This window comes from Sphaerodactylus townsendi, linkage group LG03, assembly GCF_021028975.2.
Source record: "Sphaerodactylus townsendi isolate TG3544 linkage group LG03, MPM_Stown_v2.3, whole genome shotgun sequence".
In the NCBI taxonomy this organism is placed as follows: Eukaryota; Metazoa; Chordata; class Lepidosauria; order Squamata; family Sphaerodactylidae; genus Sphaerodactylus; species Sphaerodactylus townsendi.
This window is the reverse complement of record NC_059427.1, coordinates 17,342,702-17,368,818: the sequence shown is the minus strand read 5'-3', so window position 1 is coordinate 17,368,818 and position 26,117 is coordinate 17,342,702. Positions and strand designations below refer to the sequence as shown.

Genomic DNA, 26,117 nt, shown 5'->3' with positions numbered 1-26,117 from the left:
TTACCTGAGACCAAACCAGACTTGGGTACCAACCAAACTGGGACCAAGGCATCTCCATCCATATGAAGATGGTCTAAAAGGTCAAACACTTTAAGGAGCTGAGCCTGGAAAGCTGGAAGGCTTTTTGACAGCAATGATCCTAGAGGCTGATGGATTCTCAAAGGGGAAGTTTATAAATTCTCTGAGCACAAGGAAGAAGCACTCTCTTATCTCCTGTCTATGAGCTGTTAGCACAAGCCATAGGAAAAAATGTCCACAAGGGAACTCTATCTTCACCATATGTTGACGAAGCCAAATATCTGTTGCACTTTGGCTGATTCTGTACAGGCAACACAAACAGGTTAAATGAACCCACATTGCCTGTGTGTCTCTGTTTGCATGGCGGGTGCAGGGGCCAGTCGGGATCGCTGGGATCCCGGTATCAGGAGGTGGCATGGTTCACACACAAAACGCTGTGTTTCCTGGTGGACCGGAGAATTCCCCACCCACTTACTGGCACAACATGGCGACCACCTAGAGAATCTACTCTAACGGTGGCCGCCTGGGGAGTCCACCATAATGGTGGATGGAAGGGGGGCGGGAGTAGAACACTTCCTGCTTGCCATAGTTTGCACAGGCAAGCAGGAAGTGACTGAAACCTGGGTTGAAGGGAAAAAGTCACTAATTTGGCAACTTTTATTTAACACAGACAAATATAACGGGTTAGAAGCATGGGGGGGGTGAGTTCTGTGGGAACTTCTCCCCCAATAACGCTTTCAAAAAGGGTCTGAACCCGTTATATTTGACCTTTGTGGAATTACCCCAAATATATTCTGCCTGAAATTAGAGAAGACACATTGCTTGTATGTCAACCATCCAGGGGTTTTTCTCCCCATAAAGCATACCATTTTCCTCAGAGGGAGTTTTTGATTTTCGTTACTTTTGCTGCCTTGAAAATGGAAAGTCGGTAGCAGAGCATAGGCTATCTTGGCCAGATGCCTCTTTTTCCATATAATGCATGCTAAAACCATTCCCCCCCCCCCCCTAAATATTTCCACAGTGTGCAAATACTTTCTTACTACCCCACCCTTGGAGAATTTGGTACATGAGTTATGCAGCTGTCGTAACCCCCAGCAACAAACAGGAGCTTTTCATATTGATCACTGAAGTAGTTGTTATGAGGGAGATGCTAGCCAGCAGTGGAATATAGTGGTATTGGGCTCTTGGGTAGGGGAGATCCCCCTCTGCAATTTGACAGCATTGGTAACAGGCAGCACTTGTACATTTTACCAATGTTGTTTCAAGATCAAAATAACTTTGCCATAAGGATCATTTGCCAGCCCTCAAGGTCTCTGAGAAGAGGTGCGCTATTTTGCGGGTTCAGATAGTATACAACCCACCATATCTGCCCTCCCCAAAGGTTCTTGCCAGATGCTCTCTTTTTCCACACTCACACCCAGCTGTTTTGCTGGCAGGAGAGTAATTTGAGGAAGCCCCAACATAGGATGGGTAAAATAGAGGCCCAGACACAGGTGCAACCTAAAGCGATAGATCAGTGATGGCAAACCTTTTTGAGACCGAGTGCCCAAATTGCAACCCAAACCCCACTTATTTATCGCAAAGTGCCAACTTTAGCCTGAATGCTGAGGTTTTAGTTTCGAAAAAAACGGTTGGCTCCCTCTTCCTCCCCCCACCCACTCGAGCAGGGGCCAACTTGCTCTAGCTTCCAGCAAGTCCTGCGCGCACCGCTCTGTGCATCTCCAGAATCTCTGCCTCCTCTATGCCCCCCCCCCTCGGGCAGCAGCCACCCGGAGCACAGGCATCAGGCCTGCCAGCTGAGTCCTCCCTTCTCACCCCGGTGCATGCATGTCGTGCTCAGTGGCCCAGGCCAGCCTAGATTGGGGGGGGGGGCACGCACACATACGGCAAACTCTGTGTGTGCGTGCCCCCAGAAAGGGCTCCGAGTGCCACCCCTGGCACCTGTGCCATAGGTTCGCCATCACTGCGATAGATGAATGAATAGTGGCTTTGCTTGATACGTGGGGATATTCCCAGCTCTCTAAACAGAAGCAACATCTAGTGGGGGAGGGGGGGCGAATAATTCCTCAAATTACTTTTAAGGAACGGGAAGTGTGTGGGGAGAATGCGTCAGTCCCCTGCAAAGGTGCAGCTGGGCAGAAGGGTGCACGCAAACGGTATGCAGGGTGGGTCCCTAGGGATAGAGAGGTTCAGCTGGTACTGTTCCTCCAAGAAGTAGAGAGGACGGTTGGAAAGAGAAGACTACTAGCCGGCGCGTTTGCCTCTTTTGCTGAGAGCGAAGGAAGAAATTGGGGCAGTGAGGAGGGGGTAGGGGCTATGCGGTGGTTCACAGAGCATGCGCTGCATTGGGAAGCGGGCAAGAAGCGTTTCTTTTATTCTCATCTCCGTCTTCGGCGCTGGGAACAAATTCCTGGACTGCAGCTAGGCAGGAGGCCCAAATGAAAGCCCAGGAAGGGCCGCCGGTGATGGAAGGGCTGATTCAAGCAGACTTAAAAGCTGACCTTTGAGACAGGCAGAAAATAAGTGGGTTGCCTCTAGGAGTTTTTAATTTTATTTTTTTTTGCAAAATCAGGATTTGAACAATTGTCCCCATTGATGTCTTCTGATATTCAACTTCCTGCTGAATTCTGATTCAGCAGCTTCATGCTTAGAACTTATTTTGTTTGAGAAGGGTGGCTGCCAGATCACCAGCAGGGAGTGCTTTGAGCTGGGGATTTTTTTTAACAGATGCATTTAATGGTGCATTTTTAATGAACAATGTAGGAGCGTATATATATTTAGATTCAAATGATTATTGAGAGCAAGTTTTTAAGTTATAAGTAGAGGAGCTTAATTGATTATTGGATTTTAATGATTGTAGCAAATTGAATACATTACTATAAAGTGTACATTTATAGATTATAAATGTATAAATCATAATAACATGAATTAATATTATGCAAGAACAGCAATTTGGGAAGATAGTTAATGTTATTAAAGATTATATGAATTCAGTATTGATATCTTTAAGTACAGGTCATGCATCTCACTGAATATATAACAGAATGTGTAATTTTTGTCCAATTTATGGAGTTTTGTGAATCACATGCAATAGCAAATTAATTTTTTTAAAGTCCACCTTTTGGTAATTTTAAAAAGTGTAGGTCTACAACAGGGGTAGGGAACCTGCGGCTCGAGAGCCGCATGCGGCTCTTCTGCCTTTGCACTGTGGCTCCATGAGCCGAGCTGCCGGCCCCATCCTTCCCCGCCCTGCACACCAACTGCCCACAATCGGCTGGGCCGCGCCGTGGGCTTCCCCTCTCGCCCGCCCCATTGGAGCGGGGCGGGTGCTTTCCCGGCGGCCAACGAGGCTGAGCCGCCGGCTTCATCCTTGCCCGCCCTGCAGGCAGCAAGGCGGGCGCATCCATGCGCTTCTCAGAATGAGCGGAATAAAAGGTAAAAAAAAAAACCCTATATATATAGTGTTATCTTTATTTTAAATGTCAAAAAATATTTGTAGCTCCAAGTGTTTTCTTTTCCCGTGGAAAACAGGTCCAAATGGCTCTTTGAGTGTTACAGGTTCCCTACCCCTGGTCTACAATTAAGAAGAACTGGGTCCTGTGTTTGCTCCCTGAGCAAACTTTTACCATTCATTCTTTCTGCTTAACCTACCTCACAGGGTTGCAGGGAGGATAAAATGAAGGAGCACAAAGCACAGTGTACAAAGCACAAAGTTCCTTGCAGGAAGGATGCGATAAAAATGTAATAAAGGAAATAAATGAAATTGTGGGGCCTCTTTCACACGTCAAATTCCAAGACAATTTCATACAGAAACTTTATTGAAATGCAGACACTATGGAAAGGCTTGTGAGCCGGTATGCCTACTTTCATTCATATCGGTTTCAAATTTCAAAACAGTATTTAAACACAAAGCAATAAGAATGCTATACACATGCTGACAATCAAAACACAGCTTTTTTTTTAAAAAAAAACAAATGCCCTGGAGAGTTGAGTTTTTCCTCACTTTTAACTGCACTGTAGCATTTGCCCTGAAAGGAATGCTTTGAGGTTTGAGATAGGGAAGATCTTCGATTTTTAGGCTCTAACAAATGAACTTTCATATATAGCATAGTGTATGATAAAATATGCTATACATTTCATACCTAGCATGATAGCACCCTAGCAAACTACCGCACTGAGCAGCATAAACCCCTCGTTATCGGAACCCAGAGTATATGAAAATCCTAATCATTAGCAAAGCATGTATTGTATGTATACACAATCTCTCTTACCTCAAAGCAATACTGGAAACAATTGCTCCAAATTTCAGATCATCCGAACCCAAATCTTTTACTTGTCTCATAGGTCAATTGGATTAATAAGGTTTGCCATGTTTGTATTTTTCCTGGGTGATTGCTCTGCCCGAGCAATCCTGTTCATCATAAGAATCCTGATGAATCAGACCACTGTCCAGTTAGTTTACCATCCCGTTTAATAAAACAGGTTACCAGTTATCCTGGACGGCCGATAGAGGCCAAGACCTTCCCCTGATATTGCCTCTTAGTGCTGGCGTTCAAAGGGCTCTGGGAGTGAAGGTTCCCTGTAATCATCACAGATCAAAAATAAACCCCAAAACATTACATGGTGCTTACTCACAGAGTTCCAGCTAAGTCTGTATAGGATTGTACCCTAAATCCTAAAATGTATTGGCATTGCAATTCTGTGCAGGGTTGCTGTGGTGTTTTTGGCCTCAAAACAGCCAGGAATAATTCTGCACAGAACTGCACTGTGAATCACTTAAAATGCTTCAGTGGCATAGGCCAGAACATTACACCTGCAATGCTACATACAGGTGGTGGAGGTGTGAGCAGAAATGTTTAGCTTCAGAATGTTATATTTTTATGGCACAACATAACCCAAGTAATCTCTTACTTATGTAGTGCAATCCTATGGAAATGTACTTCAGGCCACACTTATTCTAATGGGCTTGTACTGGATTAGCTCTCCAGAGCTTCTGCAAAGAGCAATAGAAGAAGAGAAGAAGAGTTTGGATTTATATCCCCCCTTTCTCTCCTGTAGGAGACTCAAAGGGGCTTACAATCTCCTTGCCCTTCCTCCCTCACAACAAACACCCTGTGAGGTAGGTGGGGCTGAGAGAGCTCCATAGAGCTGTGACTAGCCCAAGGTCACCCAGCTGGCGTGTGTGGGAGTGCACAGGCTAATCTGAATTCCCCAGATAACCCTCCACAACTCAAGCGGCAGAGCTGGGAATCAAACCCGGTTCCTCCAGATCAGAGTGCACCTGCTCTTAGCCACTATGCCACTACGCTCTTAGCCACTATGCCACTACAAAAATAAACCTATGACTCTCATTATGGTTTAATACTGAAATAATAATAATACTGTATCAAATTGCTGCCCTTTTGTTACAAGATCTTATTTGCTAGGTGAACACACCAGCAACTCACACACACACGCAGACTGGGGTAGTAGAGCTCACTCCCAACATTTTCCATTGTTGCTATTACAATTTTCTTCCAAAATATAACTGTCCTGCAGTTGATACTGTGGTAAATCTACCCAAAAGTGTGCTTTGTTGCTCAAATATACAAAAACCACCTCCCACATTCCAAGAAAAATATTGTGCTTAAGTCAGCGGCATATATACACAGTATATAAAGGTTAAAGCTACGTAGCAAAGTATCTGATGTGGAAAACGTTTAGTAAAAGTATATAAAAAAACAGGAAGTTGCATAGAACACTGAGACAGCAGTGGACAGAAATTCACTGCCTGCAAAATTCACTAGTGATGTTCGGAAGAGGGTAAGCAAACAAAGAGAAATCCAAAATGTATTTTGGCAATAGCTCTTTGATCAGCCCCCTTGGAGTGTTACATAAAAAGTAATGTAAAGTTTGAGGAGTCACTGGTTTGTACCATGGTTGCCTTTCGGGGAAGCGTATATAGGACGGCGCTTGAACTCGTTCCAGGACATGACTGGCATCTTCATTTAATCTTTCATAGGATCCGATGAAATCGTACCTCACCGCACAGGGCTGGCACAAGTTGTAGATGGGCATCCAGTGTTCGTTCATTTTCTCCACATCTTCGTCTAGGAGGTACCGGAGAAATTCGGAGAAAGTGACATCATCCCCCGTCGTTTTCCCTGGGTTTTTCCTATACCTTTTGACTATTTCCACTCCATATTTCAACTGGTAATCTTTGATCTCTCCAAATTTATTTCTGTAAGCTGATAAAAGTCTCTCCATCGGGTCTCGGACAAAGATGAACTTGAAATAGTGTTTCAGCCGGTAACGGATCTCCTCTGGTTTCAAGTCTCTTAGAAAAACCAAGTCTCTCTTGTGGTCCATTTTGAGCTTCACATCCACATTCTCCAGCACCCCGTCTAAAACTTTCAGGATTCGTTTCCAGTTGGAGCAAGCCACTTTGGGCACGTAGCAATACAAAAAGCGATGTTTGTCACTAACCAGGATGTGTTTAAGTACCGTCCTCCTCTGGCTCGCGGAGAGGTCCCAGATACTGTGGGGCACGTTCTTTTGCCCACACATGGCACGGATTGTCCTGTTACGGATATCTTGCAGCACCTGGTACCCTACATCCTCCGGCACTGCGGCGCCTCTGGCACTGCCAGCATTCCTCCAGGACGGATCTCTGTGCGAGGGATGGAGCGGCGGGGACTTCACCTCAGCCAAAATGCCCCTCTCGATCATGAGCAAAAGGCCGCTGGAGGCCACGATCACGCCAAACATCAGCATGGAAGGCAGCAGCACGGTGCCACTGGTGCCGTGTGAGCGGGTCCTGCCCGAGACTGTGGCCCGCCGCACAGAACTGACCCCCATCTCCGTGCCTCTTGCCACTCCTGGGATAAGAGGCTATGGAAACATAGACCCAGAGGGTGCCTGGAAGGATAGAGATCCAGGCCCAAAGGGGATGCCACGGGTGTTACCTGTGATGGATGGGGCGCCCGTTTAATCCAACTCTACATGCTTCCTCCAAAGAGCGGCAGCGAGGCCCAGGCATGCCCCAGATGCTTTTCTGCCATGGCCCAAGCAAACTGCAGGCTGCCCTTTGCGCTTCTCGCCCGCTATCAACAGGGTCGCTGCTCTGGCTGGGCCCGCCGAAAGGCCCTGTGTAGGACAGCTTGCAGACAGGGGCCGGACGCACCGATGCCTCCGAGTTGCCGCGAAGGGAAGGGCAACCGCCCGGCAGCGACGGCCTGGTTGGGAAGGCGGGTTCCGGGCAGCAGGAGGCCTCCCTCCCAGGCTGCTGCTCCTCCTCCTCCTATTCATCGCGGTAGCGGTTTGCATCTCTCTCCACCGCGGAGGATTTCCTGCGTTGCCTCGCTGGCCGCTTGGGGAGGGAGAAGAGGGCCATGTTGTGTGCGCGTGCGTGCTTACTCCCTTTGGGAACTGGGGGAGACCGACTTAGAATCTGGGCCGTTGTGAGCTTGGGGGTGCTGCACTAGATGAGGGTGCACATGTAACCTCATCTTGTGGGTTCTGTGGGGCAGGACTTGGAAGGAGTTTGCAACAACTGACCTTCTAGACAAAATGGTTTGCTTTCTTTAACAGAGGACAACGGTCAAACATTAACATTTAACTTAACGCTCCAAGGTCCTGTTCAAGTTCCATTCCAAGTACTTCCAATTACAGTTTGATAATGCCAAGTCCATTCTTCCTGCGGGTTGGCTCTGGTTGGCTCCAGAGGCTTGGAGAACTGGATAAAAGATGTTGAAGGTCCCCAGAAAAACTCTCACCATTTACATCACAGGTGTCAAACTCGCGGCCCTCCAGATGTTATGGACTACAGTTCCCATCATCCCCTGGATAATGGGAACTGTAGTCCATAACATCTGGAGGGCCGCGAGTTTGACACCTATGTTTACATACACAAAAACCCTTAAACAAGGTGTTAAGGGCTCAAGGTCCCAGCCTGGTAGTCTTGCTTCCTCCAAACTTCATGAGTCCTGCAGCCTTCTGCTTCTTTTAAGACCCTGTCTGGGTCATCCCATTCTTAGCAAAGGGGTAACACATGCATATTTCTTGGCCTTGTACTGATGGGAGGGTACCGTAAATGTTGGATCACTTTGCCCCCTCCCCTTCCTGTACTGTGATATCCAGGGACTGCTGCACTGTAAACATCATGGGTGATTCTGCTTGGGGGGGTGGGGGCTGCAGTTATTCCACTTATTTAAAAAGACCCACTTTCCTGTGGTAATCGGTAGGTCTAAAGTAGCAGAATGAGTAAGTGGATTCCTTACCGCACATTTATAGCGAGTTATAAATATACTGTGTGCTGAGTGCCTTGTCTGTAAAAGTATATATCATTGTTTTGGGCCTGCAACGAACCCTAGAAAAGGCAGAGCAGAGAGGCCAAAGGGCTGGCTTGACTGAAGTCAGAAGAGACTGTGAGAACCCACACCCCCCACAGCTTGGGCATAAGGGGCCTGATCTGTTTCATTTTAATGATTATTCTTTATACCTTGTCAGTTCAGTTCATTGTATGAAAAGGAAAAGATAGTGTTTGCTGCTATTCTCACCAGTATAAATATCACAAGCTGGGAAGTTGTACAAACAAGTGGATCAGAGGCACAGACCCTCATTATTTTTACATGAGGTGATCTACCATCAGATCAACATACCTTCAGTCCATTGCCTCTAAGCAGCTGACTTCAGTGGACTTGAAAGGTGTATATCTGCTTGGGATGGGGTTGGTAGTCAATGCTGCTTTGGCTGCCTCACTGATTGTACTGCTTTTTGGTTAAATGTTTCTTGTAGCATTTGTGGAACATGACAGGTTTAGACATTTTATTTATAAGCATATCTTAAAGGAAGGCAGGAATCGTGAATTGCAGTTGCTTAGAAGGGTGACCTTTGCTTAGGACAGCTGTTTGAAAGCGGAATGGAGGAAACTGAGTTACTGTTCTCATTTGCAGAAGTTCTCCCATGTTGTCTTTTGCAAGAGTTTGGCTGATTCATGCAACATCAATCCAAAACCATCATCTGAACTTGCAGAAGTGTTTTATTTTATTGTTCCATAATTTTTTTGGAAGTACCATAATTACTCATCTGGTGAGCGATCAACTAGTTGCCAGATCATCCTTAATGTGAATTTACTTTAAGAAAACAAATACACTGAAAACGTTTTTAAAAAACTTCTCACAACTACTGCAAATCAGTGAAATACCCGCATCTGGTATAAGCAATTGAGTTAGTTCAGGGGGACCTTAACCCACCTGTAGTAATGCACTGCTGACCCAGCAGCACCGTAGTAGAACGTTGGGACGCCAACGGACCTACGGCCTTCTGGTCGCACCGCACCCCCACTCCTCATCCCCCTATGAGTCACGGGTCATGAACTGTCTGGCTCAATCACCGGGCGCAGGGACAATGGTCTTGCCCCCAGGTGAGGATTAGGCTCAGACGCTTACGCTCCTCTCCACACGTAGCCAGGTGAGATCATGCATCACATGATGATCTCCCGACCTCCCGCCTTCCCCCGCTCTTCCCGAACTCCCCGGTCCTCCCTCCTGCGCCCCCCCGATAGAATAACAATAAAGGTGCCAGGAACCGCATCACGGGGAGACTTCGCTAGGGAACACGGACCTCCGGTCTCCCGCTGCTGGCGATCTCCACCAGATGTTATCTCCGGCGTCTTTCGTCACCGTTCTTACGCTGACCGCGTGGGTCAACTAAGCTGGTGCCGAAACCCGGGAACCCTCGAACCTCCACCCTGCTCCCCGTTCGCCGGGGAAAGGGCCACTATACCGAAGTCCGCTGGATCGCGCATCCAGGGACCACCGTTTCGGTATCGCCTGTCCTCTGGATCGGGCGCGATCCAGAGACATCGCGTCCTAGGACACTCTCTCGTCCGACGGAACACCGGTGAGTATGGGAGCTTGCAAAAGCAGGGCTTATGACAAGCACGTTGACGAACTGAAAGCGTTAACGAAATGCGGCAGGGTCCCCGTAAAGAGAAGGGAGCTGCGCAAATTGGTTGAGGAGATTGAAGCTCAGTGTCCATGGTACCCAGAGGGGGGGACATTGAATCTTAAGGACTGGGAAAACATCGGGCGCACTCTTCGCACAGAGCCTCGCGCGCCGATGTCGCTGCTACTGACGTGGAGACAATGTTTTGTCGCCATCAGCCTGCAGACCTATGGCTCCCTTGCTGTAGGCCGCCCTCCTTTCGATCTTTCACCTTCAATTTCAACCCCGGAATTTTCTCTATCCACTAAATTGGACGCCTGTCCTCCTTCTGCCCCCCTCGCTCCCTCACCCATTTCAAACTCTCCCGCGGCTCAGCCGCCCCCTCCCCTTGCTCCGCCTTCATTTTCCGAAGCCACTGCGCCTCCATCGGCGCCACGTAATGGCGCGGGTTTCAAAACTCTCGCAGAGCGTATTAGCCACGATCTGCAGAAGAAAGAAACCCTGACGGAAGACAATGCCGAGATTCTTGCATTGTGCCCCGTCCACTTCACAGATACTGAGGGGGAGGGTGGCGTCATTCGGCGGGTTGTCGAGTACCGCCCTTTAAACTATAACATCCTCACTGAGCTCCGCAAAGCGATGCGAGACGTAGGAATCACTAGCCCCTACGTGAGAGGCATGCTAGAGGCAATCGCGAGGAATCACCTAATGGTTCCGGACGACTGGAAAACCACCTTTCGCATGCTCCTGAGCCCAGCACAATTTGTGATCTGGGAAAGCGAGTTCCGCCAGCAATGCATCAGCAGGGGAGCCGCCTCCGGCGGCGCCTACACAGCCGCCAGCTTTACGGTTTCGATGCTTTCGCCAACCCCAACGCATCAGATTGTCCTGCCTGAGGCCACCCTTACGGTCGCCTCTGAGTGCGCCTATAAGGCATTTGTCAAGGTCCCCAATGCCGGCCAGCCAACCCAGAGTTTCTCCTCCATCCGGCAAAACCCCAAGAGCTCTATGCAGATTTTGTGAACAGGCTCCAGGAAGCGCTCCAGCGGCAGGTAGATAGCTTAAGAGGCTCAAAACGAAGCTCCTCATGCCCAGCCTCGCGAAGAGAACGCTCTACCGGAGTGCCGCAGGGCAATCACGGGCCTGGGCAAAAATCCTGAACTGGCCGATATGCTTAAGGCTTGCCAGGACATCGGATCCTCCGCCCACCAAGCTAGCCTCCTCGCCGCAGCACTCTCCACCGGCGGGAGGCAGCCTCAGGATGACTGCTTTAACTGCGGCAGACCCGGACACTTCCGAAGGGAGTGTAGGCAGCCCAGTGGGGGGGCCTACAACCCCGATGGAGGAGGGCCCTCCCCCAGGAGGAGAAGGCCACCTAAGACCCGGTACCCGCGGGGCCAGAAAGGCTTCCACTGGAGAAACGACTGCCCGTCGGGAAACTCCCGCCCGGGCGTCTCCCCAGCCCAGGACCAAGGAGGAGAGTACTAGAGCGGACCCAAACACCAAGGCCCCTGCCAAAACCACCCCCCTCTCGTGGCATCTCGCTCGCATGCACCCAGCCCATCTCCTTTAAGTTCCCCCACGAGGTTCTTGTCGCCCCAACCCAGTATGACGAGCCCATCCCTACCGGGACTATTGGGCTGGTGCTGCCAAAGGCCTCTGCCGCTGAACAGGGACTGTTCATCGTCCCCGGAGTGATCGACTCCACGCACCAAGGACCCATCCATCTCCAAGTCTGGACAAACATCCCACAGGAGTTGCCTGCCGGAGCCAGCTGCGCTCAGTTGATTCTCTTGCCCCATGCGCTGCCCGCTGCCGACTCAATAAAGGCTACAAGCCCAAGCAGCCAACATGGCGCAGCCTACACCACCGTCGCAGCGGTGGAGACGCCTATCGGGAGCTCCTGCCCATACCTGGAGCTCGCCATAGAAGGATGTAAGTTCAAGGGCCTGGTGGACACCGGCGCTGATGTTACCGTCATCAGAGCAGCCGAGTGGCCCGACCAGTGGCCGACCGAGGCTTGCCCGCACATCTGGGGGGTGGGGGGGAGACAAACCGCGAGACGGAGCATCCGCCCGCTCACGGTCAACAGCCCAGGGCTCGAGCGGCAGCTCACAGTCCGCCCCATCGTTTTAGACATCCATGTCAATCTCTGGGGAAGGGACCTCATGAGTCAGGTTAAAACGACTCTGGTCTGGGATGGGTAAAGCCGTCACAGATCATTGATCCCCATCGTGCCTTCCGAAAATTACTTTCTAATTTCCGTAAGAAACCTGTTTCCCTCCCCCCCACTCTTCTCCTTCTGTTTTTCGACCAGTAGAGGCGGGAGGGCCAATTGGCTGACTGGCCCTCCCTGGATTAAAATCTGGGCCCGTCCTGGTACCGCAGCACTGCCAGGACAGGCCCCAGTTTAAAAAAGGAGGCTGCCGCACCAAATTCACCCACAAACAAGTTTGGGCGCCTCCAGTGATGATGGCATTATAGCACTATCATCACTTCTAAGATGCTTGGCCGAGTGGTTTCGGCGGGCAGCATCTCCCGGAGATAATTCGATCACAAATTTCGCGCCACTCCAGCCTTCCTGCATTAGCCACCAAGGTCACGGTAAGTGCAACTCCCTTGCAAAGAAAGCCCCCCCCTTTTTTCCTTTGTGTGTGCGAGGGATCTGCCTCTAATCGCCTGATTGCTTCATTCCCCGGATGCACCCATCCCCCCAAAAGGCGCTTCCAAAGCCCCCTTTGTGTTGCTGATTAAGCATGCATACCCACAATCCCCCCAGGACCCGCCTGCTCCCTCCCCCCTCGAGGCTCGGACCCTCGCCTTGACGCACCCTGATGACGCTCTGAAGTCAATTCCCACCAGGGTCGCCTACCTCCTGCCCTCCCTGTCAAACAATTAAAGAAAAGAGGAGTAGGCGGCCCCCACAGGAGGATTGTATTAAAAGCAACCTTCACAGGCTGCAAAACAAGCCTTCTTATATTAAACTCTAAACTCTAACCCCAAATCAAACAAAAACCCGATCCCGATCTCCCGCCATCCGCTCTAGAACTGAGCCTGGCGGGACCCGCCCCCCCCCCATAACCTGGGAAAAGGGGGTGTGTTTCAGTCCCTCTTCCTACAGGTCCCTGTGGACTCCGATTCGCCATGACAGGCCAACCCATGGAATGGCGCCAGGAGGAAACCAACCCCATCCCGGAGATGGAACATTCTCTCTAGGATCCCGCCCCAGCTGCCTCAACAGGAACGCCGTCGCCAACGCCCAAAGACCCGAATGACCTGGGGAGGCGTCAAGGCGACCACCAGCCCAGCCCGAGAGATGCTGCGCCAGCAGGACCACCCCGAGACACCCGAGAACCTCTGTGCTGCTCTCATATCATCACCGCCAACTCGGCGGCCACCATCCTTTGCCTGCTCTGCTGCCTCCTGCCGATGGCGATCGGCCACCCCCTGACGAGCTTTCACCAGACCAACATCTGGGAGCAGTTTGCTGCCGCTGCCAACGTCTCATCTTTCTGCCTGGGCCAGTACCTAGGAGTCGGAAGCCTGCTAAGCTCCTGCCTGCTCCCCGTCTGCAAAGCGCCTGGAGACTTCCTAGCGGAGTCTGGGCTAAGCCCCTTCATGAATGCCTCATCCATCAGGTACTCTATGAGCGCCGACTGGGGACCCGTCGTCCAAACCCTCCCGGCTGGCGCTCTCTCCCTTGTCACCAAGACTGTCGCTAACCACGAATCTAACACCTGCGCCCGCATCACCGGCGCAGCCAAACGGGGAACCGACCCGGGCCCATTCGTCGGCTCGGCCAATTGGAACTGCACACACATGGAGGACATTCCCCCCGTGTTCGGAAACATCCTGCTCCCCAAGGGCTGGTTCTGGACCTGCGGGGAGAGAACGTTTAATTACATTCCCGCCCGACTCCCTGCCGGAACTCTTTGCTGCCTCAGTCGCCTCACCATCGTTCTACCCCAGGCTCCACCCCGGGAGCCCGGACGCGCCGCCGCCGCCGCTCCGCTCTGCCTTTCGACCCCTCCTGTCGGAGCGGCGGTCGCCCTCTCCGAAGCGGAGTTCGTCTCCCTCGCAACTTCCCTAGTGGGAGTCCCCGGACTCGCTTCCTACAATGCTAAGACTATTGGCCGGCTGGCCTGTGCCCTTGCGAAGTCCATCAACTCTACCTCCACCGCTCTGGATGCCCTGGCCTCCGAGCAGCAGGAACCATCAAGCGACCCTAGACAATCGTGCCGCTATTGATTACTTATTGTTATTGCATCACCAAGGTTGTGAGAATGTACATAATATGTGCTGTTTTAATCTTTCTGATAATTCCCAGTTGATTCATATGAAAGTACGTGAGCTGCAAGAAGTTGTATCTAATCTGAAGTATGATGTTTTGCCCCATTGGCGGCCACCCCTCTGATGCTCGCTCTCGCCAGGATCGTTGAGTGCTATTGTACAGCTCTGCATTGGTTTAATTGTGTGCCTCGTTATCGGATCTTGTTTCGTTCAATGTGTGTCTAATATTGCCTGTAACGTGTGTAAGAAGCCCCTCGAATTTCCCTTACCCCGCAACCAAGTTCTAATGTTACACAAGCAGCTCGGTCAGCTTGACCAGACGGCGGAGGAGACAAGCGTCCCTTTAAATCGCCCCTTAGCATTTCGGTCCCCCTTTTTCTAAAATGTAAAAAAGGAGGAGATGTAGTAATGCACTGCTGATAGCAGCACCGTAGTAGAAACGTTGGGACGTAGCGGACCTACGGCCTTCTGGTCGCACCGCACCCCCACTCCTCATCCCCCTATGAGTCACGGGTCATGAACTGTCTGGCTCAATCACCGGGCGCAGGGACAATGGTCTTGCCCCCAGGTGAGGATTAGGCTCAGACGCTTACGCTCCTCTCCAAGAGCGTAGCCAGGTGAGATCATGCATCACATGATGATCTCCCGACCTCCCGCCTCCCGCTCTCCCGGAACTCCCCCCGGTCCTCCCTCCTACACGCCCCCGATAGAATAACAATAAAAGGTGCCAGGAACCGGCATGCGGGAGACTCGCTAGGAACACGGACCTCCGGTCTCCCGCTGCTGGCGATCTCCACCAGATGTTATCTCCGCGTCTCGTCTCGTTCTTACGCTGACCGCGTGGGTCGACTACACCCACCCACTCACCCACCCCCACAACTAACACAGGATCTCCTGAAAAATGCCAGTCCTTTTCCACACACACAACTTACAGCTGACCTTGGCAGTTGATCCACAAGTACTGGGTATGGTTGGGCACAGTTCTTCCACTCATCTAGGAGCAGCAGTGGCGTAGGAGGTTAAGAGCTCATGTATCTAATCTGGAGGAACCGGGTTTGATTCCCAGCTCTGCCGCCTGAGCTGTGGAGGCTTATCTGGGGAATTCAGATTAGCCTGTACACTCCCACACACGCCAGCTGGGTGACCTTGGGCTAGTCACAGCTTCTCGGAGCTCTCTCAGCCCCACCTACCTCACAGGGTGTTTGTTGTGAGGGGGGAAGGGCAAGGAGATTGTAAGCCCCTTTGAGTCTCCTGCAGGAGAGAAAGGGGGGGATATAAATCCAAACTCTTCTTCTTCTACCCTCCCTCTGCATTTTCTCAGTGGTGGAGTCATTTTAGGTTCTCCTACACCTGCCTTAAGTAATCAGGATTTTCAAGGAAGAGTGCTATCATCATTCGTGTTTTCACCAATGGTGTCACAGCACACTTGCCTTTAAATTTTTTTGTACATGCTTATGTCAGTATCATAGCTGGCTTTTTAAAAAACACGCTAAAGTATCATTGTACATGATAGAATTAATAGAATTTTCTGCTTTTATTTTTTTTAAAAACCAATCCACTTTCCTTTTGAAGATATAAGGGAAAAGACATATCTCCACAAGGAAAAGGACTAGAAACTTTTTAAAAAACGAAAGCTGGGAATTCAGAGAACCTGCTAAAGCTGGCATTACTATGGTATATCAATATATCGATGTTTTAGTGCATCTTTTAAAAAAATAAACAAAACTACTTGTTTTCATGGTGGGAATGGGGAGGAGAGGGTGCAGTTTGACAAAGATGACTGTTCACTCATTGAAAAGTGCACGGGAGGTGAGTGGAAATAGCCAGATAAAGAAAACTGACAAACATTGCACACGAGGGGGGAAAAATGACTCAGAATTGGCTTCCAGAAAAAAGACCGCAAAAGTGGTTTCAAAAGAACAAGAAAAAACGGGGAAAACAAAACAAGATTTGAAACCAAAAAGCACAAAAGTGTGTAAGGAAATCAGGGGATAAACCAAAGCAGTACGTGGCCAGAAATGATGAAAAAAACCCATGCAGAAAAGTCTTCAGTCTACAGTGAAGTGTTGAAAAATTACAGAAAAGTTGGTTAGTGGGTACATCCAGTGGTGGGATCCAAAAATTTTAGTAACAGGTTCCCTCGCCAGCCCCCCCCCCTCAGCAAAGGGGGCAGAGGCGTACCTAGGCAAACCTGAGCCCTGGGCAAAAACTGAGTTGGATGCCCCCACATGGGCAGCCACCCCACCACGACCCCAAAAATTTTTTTTGCACCAGGTCATTTCTAAATCATCATCACATTATAGAAAATGCCCCAACTCACAAATCTGAACACAGCAATGGTGAAACGCACAGGTTCTTTGATAGAGACTGGTGAGATAAAAGGTACGAAAGGCTGAGAATCAATGAATTGCAGTACCTGAAAGGGATTAACCCAGTTCAGGGAGTTACATTATTAGTCGCAATTGCTATATGGAACCTTCACGTTCAAAGGCAGTATGCCTCTCGGGGAGGCGAGGGCGTGGAGATGGAAAAGCGGACCCAATTAGTAAACCCCTCTCGGCACACACAAATAATTAGTAACCCACTCTCAGGAACTGGTGAGAACCTGCTGGATCCCGCCTCTGGGTGCATCCTTCCAAACACACACTCTGCAAGTTCACACACACACACACACACACGCGCACTGGCTTCTGTACACAGATTGCCTCTCACCCTGTGATGGGGAGTGTTCTTGATCCCATGGAGGGAAGCTTCCTGTGTACATTTTCTGCAAATGCAGATTATTTTGTGCTCACAAGAGTTTCCACCATACCTGCAGGACTGGCAGTCAATTCAGAAATCAGTCCATTGAAGAGAACTGTTTTTGTTTTCACACATTCACACAAACAGAGCAGGAGCGGAACTGAACAGCACTTGATGTGACCAGCGTGAATTCAGTTCAAGATAAATAGGACCTTGAAAAATTATTTTGGTTGTAAGATCTCCAAACGTTGCCCTCCATGGATATAATTCTGTTCTGTGAGTACAAATGCAAGCAAAGGTGCTCCACGAGGAACCGTTATGCATTCAGCGCAAGAATGTATTCATATTCGTGAAATGGTTGCAATAGCAGTAAGAGAGCAATGGCTGTAAATGTAGCAAAAACGGCAAAATATTGTCTATTTGACTGTCTATGGAATCACCAAATCTTAAATATAGGCCATCATAGACCTTCTATAGTACACAGGCAGCCATATTAGATAGCTTTAAGAACCCCTAATGGCTAGTAGTCGATAAAATAGATGGAGCTTTTTACAATTCTGACTGCAGTCACATAGACTCAACTTATGGACAAAGCTTTCGTGCCAAACTCTACCTTAATTATGAAAACGGAAGACAACACTATCTAAGCTTTAAGTACGCACACTTGTATGGAATACTTACTGGTTTAAGAGAGAATTTACAATGTATTTATTTACTTCATTTACACCCTACCTTTCTCCTCAACAGGAACACAAGTAAATGTGTCAAACCTCAGGGGAAAAAATGTTCAAGTAGTACCTCCTGTGTGTATGATTAAATACTTGTTCACGAGCAAGAATCTATAAGTGGCACAATAATTCAGTTACTATGGTTTTGGAATATAGGTCAAAACTCCTTCCCATCTCATCTTGTAAGTTACAGAAATAGAGGACACTGTTACATCTATTTTCTGGTTAAAACAGCTGCTGTTGCAGACATATCCAAGCACAAAAAAATAATAAAAAGAATGTACAAAGGGAAGTAACATTTCATCCCTGTGTTACTGGTATACCATCCAAAGCACAGTCACTGCAGAAATACTGAAGGTAGCTGTAGAGGCTACCAGGAAGCTCGGACTCTTGTTGCAGAAATCCCTGTAGCAGCAAAGGAATCTAAAACTGTCAGCATGAAATTCATCAGAAACTTCTTTTCGGTAGCATCGTGATGACTTCCAGCAGCTATATGTTCTCAAATGTACTGAAAGAAAGAGAAAATCACACACACTAAATTAGAAACTGAAAATTTAACACTTTCAAACGATTGTGCAATAATTGTGCTTTCTGTAGAAATTAGAATGGGAGGAGTTTCCCCAAATCTACAGTCAAAACACCCTGGCCTGCGTGGCCCAGGCGAACTCGATAATGTCAGATTTCAGAAGCTAAGCTTGACCCTGGCAAAGATTTGGATGGGACACTACTAAGGAAATCTGGAATTACTATGCAAAGGGAGGCAATGGCAAACTACCTTTGTTTGTTTCTTGCCTTGACAACCTTATGGGGTCTCCATAAGTCAGCTGCGACTTGATGGCACTTTCCAATACCAACAAGTCATCTATTAAACAGTTCACACAACTGATTCCCCACCCCCATTACTAGGGCAGTTTTCTGCAACTAAAGAACACAAAGGCCCTTTCCGCACGGGCCAATAACAACGCCCTGGGGACGGCAAAAACGCCGTCCCCAGGGAGCCGTTCGCACAGGCGGCGCTGCCAAAACGCAGCAGCGCTGACCTGGCTCCCTTCCCCCTCCCCCAGGGCGGCCTCAGGCCGCCTCCAAAAACCTCCCTCCTGGAGGGAGGTTTTTGGCACAACAGCGCATTCCCGGCAGCGCGGTGCGAATGGCACCGCCGGGAATGCGCTGTTGTCCCCGTCCCTCTCCCACTCACCTCATTGCCGTTGTCGCCCTGCTGGCCTCCGAAGGCCCTCCCTCGCTGTCCTCCGACCCCTGGAGGTCGGAGGGCAGCGTGGGCGGGTCTACGGAGGCCAGCAGGGCGGCGATGGCGACAAGGTGAGTGGGAGAGGGACGGGGAAGAGGCGGCTCTGTGCAGAGCCGCCTCTCCTGCATCGGCCTCTGCGGGGGCCACTCGCACGCTTCTGTGCGAACGGCCCCCACCCCTGCACCGGCAGAATCCCTGCCGGTGTGGCGGCGTCCGCATGGCCGTGCGGAAAGGGCCTAAGTTAAGTAAGCAGAAGTGGTCATGGGCCAACATCTAAAATATAAGGACATGTATTGTGTTATTGTTAGGATCCCACTTCTGGCAGCTGCCTCCAAACATATTCAGAGTTTTCCAAGTTTGAACAGTATTCAGGACCATAACAAACACATACACCATAGCAAACATATATTTACAATCTCATTTATAACATTGTAAAGAGACTTTAATATCTATCAACACAAGCTGACAAAAGAGTGCTTTACTTTATTCCTCATGTGTGTTTTGTGTTTGTAGCTTTGCAAGCTGCCTTAAACTACATGGGCATAACCAAAAATAAAGAATAATTTGGAGCAATATACATACAAAACCTGATTTGCAAGCAAACATCTTCTTCGGGAGTACAGGTAACATTGGTCCTGCATACTACAGGACTTTGTTCACAGGTGTAACATCGGAGCGCATTGCCTATGAAATAAAGAGAGGTTGCGTTAAATGCATACATTTTCAAAATGCTCCATCCGTGCTTCCTTGCAATAACCTGGTACTGTTACCCACTCTCTTGTTGCAGGTGGGGAGGGCTCAGTCAAGGAGGAGCTTCTTTAGTCCCCAAGTGAGTTTATTTTTTGTGTGTGATTTATACCTTTCTCCCCAATGGGAACCTACCTCCACTCTTCCATTTTATCATTAAGTTAGGTTGAGTGTGTCTGATTGGCCCAGGATCACCCAATCAGCTTCCATGGCAGTTCCTACCCCAACACTCTAACCATGCTGGCTCTCAAGTTCACGGCTGCTTGGAAGTGGTGACCTCATATTTTACCCCTCTCCAAAACCCAAACATAAAATATAGGGAAGAAGCAATGGCAGCTGATTCGCCGATCAACTCCAAAAATAAGAGGGTGTCTAATTCTGCACAGGAATTGGGCTGTAATTAATTTGATCTACTCATGGGTTGCCATGGGTTTGAAGGCAGGAGTTCAACAGAGGTGGTTTGCCATTGCCTTGGTCTGCATAGCAACTGCAGTCTTCCTTGGCGGCCTTGCAACCAAGTATTAAGCATGGCCTGCCCTGCTTAGCTTGGTCTAGTCTGGGCTATTCAGGGTGATACAAAGATAGGGGTTAGCTAGTTAAAATTTCCCAGGGAATAGATGTGTTGGTCAGTTGTAGCAAAATTGCACAAGAGTCAATTAGAACCTTCAAGACTTTTTTTGGATGTCAAGTCACAGCTGACTTATGTCAACCCCACAGGGTTTTCATTGCAAGAGCCATTCAGAGGTGGTTTCAGAGGTGGGATCCAGCAGGTTCTCACAGGTTCCCGAGAGTAGGTTACTAATTATTTGTGTGTGCCGAGAGGGGGTTACTAATTGGTGATTTTGCCATGTGATTTTTGCCTTAGTTACGCCCCTCCTCTCAGCAGTAGCGCGCAGAACTTGAAGCAGTCTAGCAGGAGGTGCACCGGCGGGCGTGGCAGCCTGCGCCTGCGTGCATTCGTTTCCCGCCCAAGGACCGGCTCAGCGGCTGCGTCCTTGCCACAGCCCCGCCCAGCAATGCCCTGCCCCTGGAATGCCTGGCCACGCCCCCGTTGTGCCCCACCCATCCCCATTGGCGCTACGTCACAGTTTGAAACCCACCGCCATGGGAACCTGTTACTAAAATTTTTGGATCCCACCACTGGGTGGTTTGCCATTGTCTGCCTCTGTGTTCCTTGGAAGTCTCCTCTCCAAATCTTTGCCAGGGTCAAGTCTGCTCAGTTCAGAGCTTACTTGCATGATGTGTACAACCACTGGGATTGATTTCATAGAATGTGGGGAGGGGGAAAGGTACAAGGAGAGACCACTGTAAACAAGATCCAATTGAAGCAGTAATCCAGTCATGGCGATGTGAAACAGTCTTAATCGGCAACAGCAAAACAGAATATGCAAAAAGCCTAATGCAGGATAAAATGGGATAGTGAAAAAAATTAGTTTCAGAGGGTAACCATGTTAGTCTGCAGTAGAAGAGCAGGATTTGAGTCTAGGAGTACCTTAGGCTGACAAGATTTTCAGTGTTATAAGTGGAAGGAAGCTTTGATTCTTAAAGGCTATTATCCTGAGTATCTCGCTGGTCTCTATGATGCTACTGGACTCAAATTTACTTGGAAGAAAATGGCATGCTTAAGGGGGAGGGGATGCAGCAAGTCTGCACTTTTAGACACCTACCAGAATGGCAGAACACGACTATAGTAATGAAGACTGTGAAGAGGATGCACTTCGTTTTGTCCATGTCCTTTTTCCGAATCTGGAAACAGAAACACAAATGAAACCAGGATTCACACAACTGTTGCCGTGGAATAGCAAATGGGGGTGGGACAGATGCCCACACATTGAAAATGCTGCGGGGAAGAATTAGGACTAATAAAAGGAAACATTTCTTCATGCAACGTGTGATTGGTGTTTGGAATATGCTGCCACAGGAGGGGGTGATGGCCACTAACCTGGATAGCTTTAAAAGAGGCTTGGACAGATTTATGGAGGAGAAGTCGATGTATGGCTACTAATCTTGATCCTCCTTGATCTGAGGTTGCAAATGCCTTAACAGACCAGGTGCTCAGCAGCAGCAGCAGCAGCAGCAGCAGCAGCAGCAGCAGCAGGCCATTGCTTTCACATCCTGCATGTGAGCTCCCAAAGGTATCTGGTGGGCTACTGCGAGCAGCAGAGTGCTGGACTAGATGGACTCTGGTCTGACCCAGCTGGCTCGTTCATATGTTCTAATTTCACCTGCACCTTCTGGTGTATCAAGTGAATATATTCTGTGCCTGTGCAGGGCAAGGACAGGCTGACTGAATTGTCAACCACCTCGGTTATGGCTTTCCTTTGAAGACAGAGCAGTAATAAGAGAAAGCAGTAGAAATCTCAGTCTGGGAAAGACAACATGCACATGCTTTGATCCTAGGGGTTGGCTATAGTGACTTACCACCCCAGGAAAAGAATAGGCTTGATAAAGCCTGGGTGAAATAACAACTAATCCAGAAGTGTTATTGCCTATCTTGTATGTTCTTCATAAAGGCAGTTGGCCTAATACACATTTTTCTTGTATATATTTAATTATTGTGACTCTGAGAGGAATTTTGATTTGTTCCTATTACAGAATAGAATCTTAGAAACATAGAATCATAGAGTTGGAAGAGACCATCAAGTCCAACCCCCTGCCGTGCCATCAAAGCACTCCCGACTTATGTTCATCCACCCTCTGTTTAAAAACCTCCGAAGGAGGAAACTCCACCACTCTCCGAGGCAATGAATTCCACTGTCGAACAGCCCTGACTGTCAGAAAGTTCTTTCTAATGTTTGATGGAATCTCTTTTCCTGCACCTTGAATCCATTACTCTGTGTCCTAATCTCTGAGGCAGCAGAAAACAATCTCTCTCTCTCTCTTTGATATGGCATCCCTTCAAATATTTAAACATAGCTATCCTAGAACCTTCACTTCTCTAGACTAAACATCCCCAGCTTCCTAAGTCTCTCTTCATTGGGCATGAAATCCAGACCTTTTACCATTTTGGTCGCCTTCCTCTGGACATGTTCCAACTTCTCAATATCCTTCCTGATGGCTACATTCTGCAGACGAATGGCTACTCCACAACAGAAACTGGAGATTCAAACCTTGACCTGCTACATCCTAATCTGACATTCTAACTCCCATAGCTCAGAAAGCCTCCTGCTGTTTTGAAATGATGGGGATATTTTCCATTCTCCCTCCCTGTGCTGCCTGCACTTTCCTGGTTTCACACGCATAAAACTTTGCTTCCATTGCAAGTGTAACCTTTAACGGTGGGTTCTGTGGGGCAGAACTTGGAATGAGTTTGCAACAACAAATTTTAAAAACAAAATGGTTTACTTTCTTAACCCATAACATATAACATCAACATTTAACATCACACTTCAAGGTCCTGTTCAGGTTGCATTTTCAAGTCCTTATATTTACAGTCTACTGATACTGCCAAGTCCAATTCTTCTTTGCAAGTGGGTTGGCTCCTGAAGACTCCAAGGGCTTGATGAACAGGATTCAACATGATGAAGGTTTCCAGGAGAACTCTCACCCATTACAAACATAAAAAAAACCTTAACAAGGTGTTAAGGGCTTATACAAACCAAGGTCCGAGTCTGGTAGCCTTGTCTCCTCCAAACTACATGAGCTCTGCAGCCTTCTGCTGCTTTGAGTCTCCACCCCTATCTGGGTCAACCCATTCTGAGCATGGGGGTTACACAAGCAGACCAGGGACGGTCTGTAGTCAACTGTGACCAGCAGGTTCCAAGTCCCTTCATTTTTGACACTGCTATCCCCCACCGATTGTGGAAGCCTTTCATGGCTGGAAGCAACTGGGTGTGGTGGATTTTCTGGGCAGTGCGGCCATGAAGGCGTCTCAAACCTTGGCTCCTAATGTTTCACCTTCATCTAGGGCTGGCATCTTCAGAGGCACTGTGACATGCCTCTGAAGATGCCAGCCACAGATGCGGGAGAAACGTTAGAAGCAAAAGGTACCATATCATGGCCACGCTGCCTGGAAATCCCACCACACCCGCCCAGCAGATTACTTGCGCTGGTGCACAGAGGGCGGATCAGCCACAGACACTACCCAGGTGAGCCCTTTTTCAATCCTCGGAGAAGCCAGTCAAAAGACATCCCACCCAGTGGTGGGATCCAAAAATTTTAATAACAGGTTCCGATGGTGGTGGGATTCAAACAGCGCCATAGCGCCAATGTGGCTATTGGGCAGGGAGGTTGCTTTAGTAACCCCTTCTCGTCACTCGGAAAAAAATAGTAACCACTTCTAGAGAAGAGGTGAGAACTGGTTGGATCCCACCTCTGATCCCACCTCAGGTTGGCAGAAAGGGAGCTTTGTTCAGCTCGCAGTCGGGTACCCCAGAGACAGTGAGGGAAGCACATTTACCTGGTGAAATCCAGTTTTCAAGCACCAGCCCTGTCCTCTCTGCACCCTGCCTCGTCTTCAAAAGGGTTGGGGTCCAACTTGGGGACAGCATACATCAGGTTTCCCTTCCTACACGTTATTCACAAAACAATCCCAATGAGGTCGGTTAGGCTGAGAGAGGAAGGTCACCAGCCAGCCTACTCCAAAACCCTAACCACTCCACCCTACTGTCTCAGGCAGCCCCCTTGCCCGTCCCATTTAACACTCAGAAGGCATCTCAAATCGACAAATTTTACCAGCCACTCCACAAGGACCCCAGGCTCACGATCTTCCCATCTGCAAAGGAAAGGCGGAGGAGGAGGAGGAGGAGGAGGAGGAGGAGGAGAATTGCGGGGCGGGGGGGGGGGGGGGACGGACGGGACGGACGGACAAGAAAGGACTCTGCCCCGATCCAGCCACTTACTTTCACCAGGAGTCGGCAGAGCCTCTAAAACGCTGCAGTTTTATGCGCCGGTCCGGTTAATCTCCGCACAGCCGCTCCGCCGTCCCATCGACCAGCTCACCGCGCCCTCCTCACTGCAGCAAAATCCGCCGTGTTGTTCTCAGGTGCCCGCCAGGGCTCTCTCCTCTGCGGCAAACGCCCGGCCAGACCCGGCAGCGGCAGCAGCAGCAGCAGTAGCAGGATTGCACTTCCACTTGTATTACGCATCAAGTTCTATTGCGCTTCGACTTGTATTGCGCTTCGACTTACCGTTGGCAGCTGCAAGGGAGGGCGCTCTAGCCTTGTCCCGCCAGTCCCTTGTCATAGTTGGCTAGATGGCACGACCATCTCCAAACCAAGACTCCTCCTCCTCTTCGCGGAGGGAGTAAGGAGGAGGGACCCCCTCCTCCTCATCGGGGTGGGGGTGGGATTGGTAATTCAGATTGGAGGAGGAGGAGGAAGAAGAAGAAGAGGAGGAGGAGGAGTTGTTGTTGTTGTTTGGATTTATATCCCCCCTTTCTCTCCTGTAGGAGACTTGCTCCTTGCCCTTCCCCCTCACAACAAACACCCTTTGAGGGGGGTGGGGCTGAGAGAGCTCAGAAGAACTGTGACTAGCCCAAGGTCACCCGACAGGTGGCATGTGTGGGAGTGCACAGGCTAATCTGAATTCCCCAGAGAAGCCTCCACAGCTCAAGGGGCAGAGCGGGGAATCAAACCCGGTTCCTCCAGATTAGAATGCACCTGCTCTTAACCACTACTGCTCTTGAACAGGTGTAAGCCCAATTATTGACAGGATCGAAGTGTGTGTGTGTTTGTGGTGGTAGGAGCAGGCAGTAAGTGCAGGAGAAGCGGTGGCAGGAGTCGGACAGGCGGGAGGCTCAATTGCTCTTGGTAAGGGAGAAGTTGTGGTTGTATGGTGAGACTGAGCAAATAGGAGGGGGAGGTAAAGGTTCCTGCGGATTTGTTCAAAGATATCAAGTTCATTGCAGTGGGAGACCTAGATCCCAAAATAACCTTCCTTGGTCTGGTTAATCTCCTCCCACCTCTCTTGGCCCTTGGGGTCTCTTCCAACTCTATGATTCCACCTGCAGGGCCTTCCAATACCTTGACTTCCTGCCCCCTTTCAAAGACCACTGGTTGGCAAGCGACACGTGAAACCTGGGGAAGGGATTGGGTGTGCTCTAAACACTCACAGGGAAAGAAGAGTTAACTGCTTAGCATACCTGATGCCCTCCCCTCTTTCATCTCCTCCCTCCCACCTGGTTCTCTGCTGAGGCACTGCAAACTGTGGAGCAACCTGGTGGGAGGGTGGGGGAGAGGATGGGCTCTTCTCTTGCCCCCCCCCCCAAACCTGGGAACTTTCTTATGCTTGGCTTTGCCAAAGAAGAAGAAGAGTTTGAATTTATATCCCCCCTTTCTCTCCTGTAGGAGACTCAAAGGGGCTTACAATCTCCTTGCCCTTCCCCCCTCACAACAAACACCCTGTGAGGTAGGTGGGGCTGAGAGAGCTCCGAGAAGCTGTGACTAGCCCAAGGTCACCCAGCTGGCGTGTGTGGGAGT

The 26,117-nt window shown here is 49.4% G+C and overlaps 2 protein-coding genes and 1 long non-coding RNA gene across 5 annotated transcripts; all 3 read right to left on the bottom strand.

Annotated features, from left to right (window-relative positions):
• Positions 1-5,702: 5,702 nt before the first annotated feature.
• CHST14 (carbohydrate sulfotransferase 14) lies at positions 5,703-7,351 on the bottom strand. The gene has a single exon (XM_048492006.1). It carries the CDS (start codon positions 6,853-6,855, stop codon positions 5,782-5,784), a length of 1,074 nt encoding a protein of 357 aa, XP_048347963.1. The 5' UTR covers positions 6,856-7,351; the 3' UTR covers positions 5,703-5,781.
• Positions 7,352-9,019: 1,668 nt separating this feature from the next.
• LOC125430202 lies at positions 9,020-15,353 on the bottom strand. Its single transcript, XR_007244104.1, has 2 exons — positions 15,095-15,353; positions 9,020-9,251 (listed from the first exon to the last, which is right to left on the bottom strand). It is a non-coding gene; the product is annotated as an uncharacterized LOC125430202 (long non-coding RNA).
• A 1,931-nt stretch (positions 15,354-17,284) lies between these two features.
• Positions 17,285-24,918, bottom strand: CD59 (CD59 molecule (CD59 blood group)). 3 transcript variants are annotated; one of them, XM_048492029.1, is made up of 4 exons: positions 24,540-24,918; positions 21,366-21,444; positions 19,534-19,635; positions 17,285-18,213 (listed from the first exon to the last, which is right to left on the bottom strand). In XM_048492029.1, the coding sequence occupies exons 2-4, from the start codon at positions 21,427-21,429 to the stop codon at positions 18,017-18,019; spliced, it is 363 nt and encodes a 120-aa protein (XP_048347986.1). In that variant the 5' UTR covers positions 21,430-21,444; positions 24,540-24,918; the 3' UTR covers positions 17,285-18,016. The 3 variants fall into 3 exon arrangements, with proteins under 3 accessions (XP_048347986.1, XP_048347989.1, XP_048347987.1); XM_048492032.1 differs by lacking the exon at positions 24,540-24,918 and adding an exon at positions 24,373-24,402; XM_048492030.1 differs by lacking the exon at positions 24,540-24,918 and adding an exon at positions 24,098-24,342.
• Positions 24,919-26,117: the final 1,199 nt, after the last annotated feature.

What these genes read in the sequence shown, in the direction of transcription:
- CD59 (XM_048492029.1), bottom strand. Translation starts at nt 21,429, where the DNA reads ATGGACAAAACGAAGTGCATCCTCTTCACAGTCTTCATTACTATAGTC. An exon ending in AGTCGTGTTCTGCCATTCTG is followed by an intron (nt 19,636 to 21,365) that starts GTAGGTGTCTAA and finishes TTTATTTCATAG; the next exon opens with GCAATGCGCTCCGATGTTAC. An exon ending in TTGCTTGCAAATCAGGTTTT is followed by an intron (nt 18,214 to 19,533) that starts GTATGTATATTG and finishes TCTTTCTTTCAG; the next exon opens with TACATTTGAGAACATATAGC.
- CHST14 (XM_048492006.1), bottom strand. Translation starts at nt 6,855, where the DNA reads ATGGGGGTCAGTTCTGTGCGGCGGGCCACAGTCTCGGGCAGGACCCGC.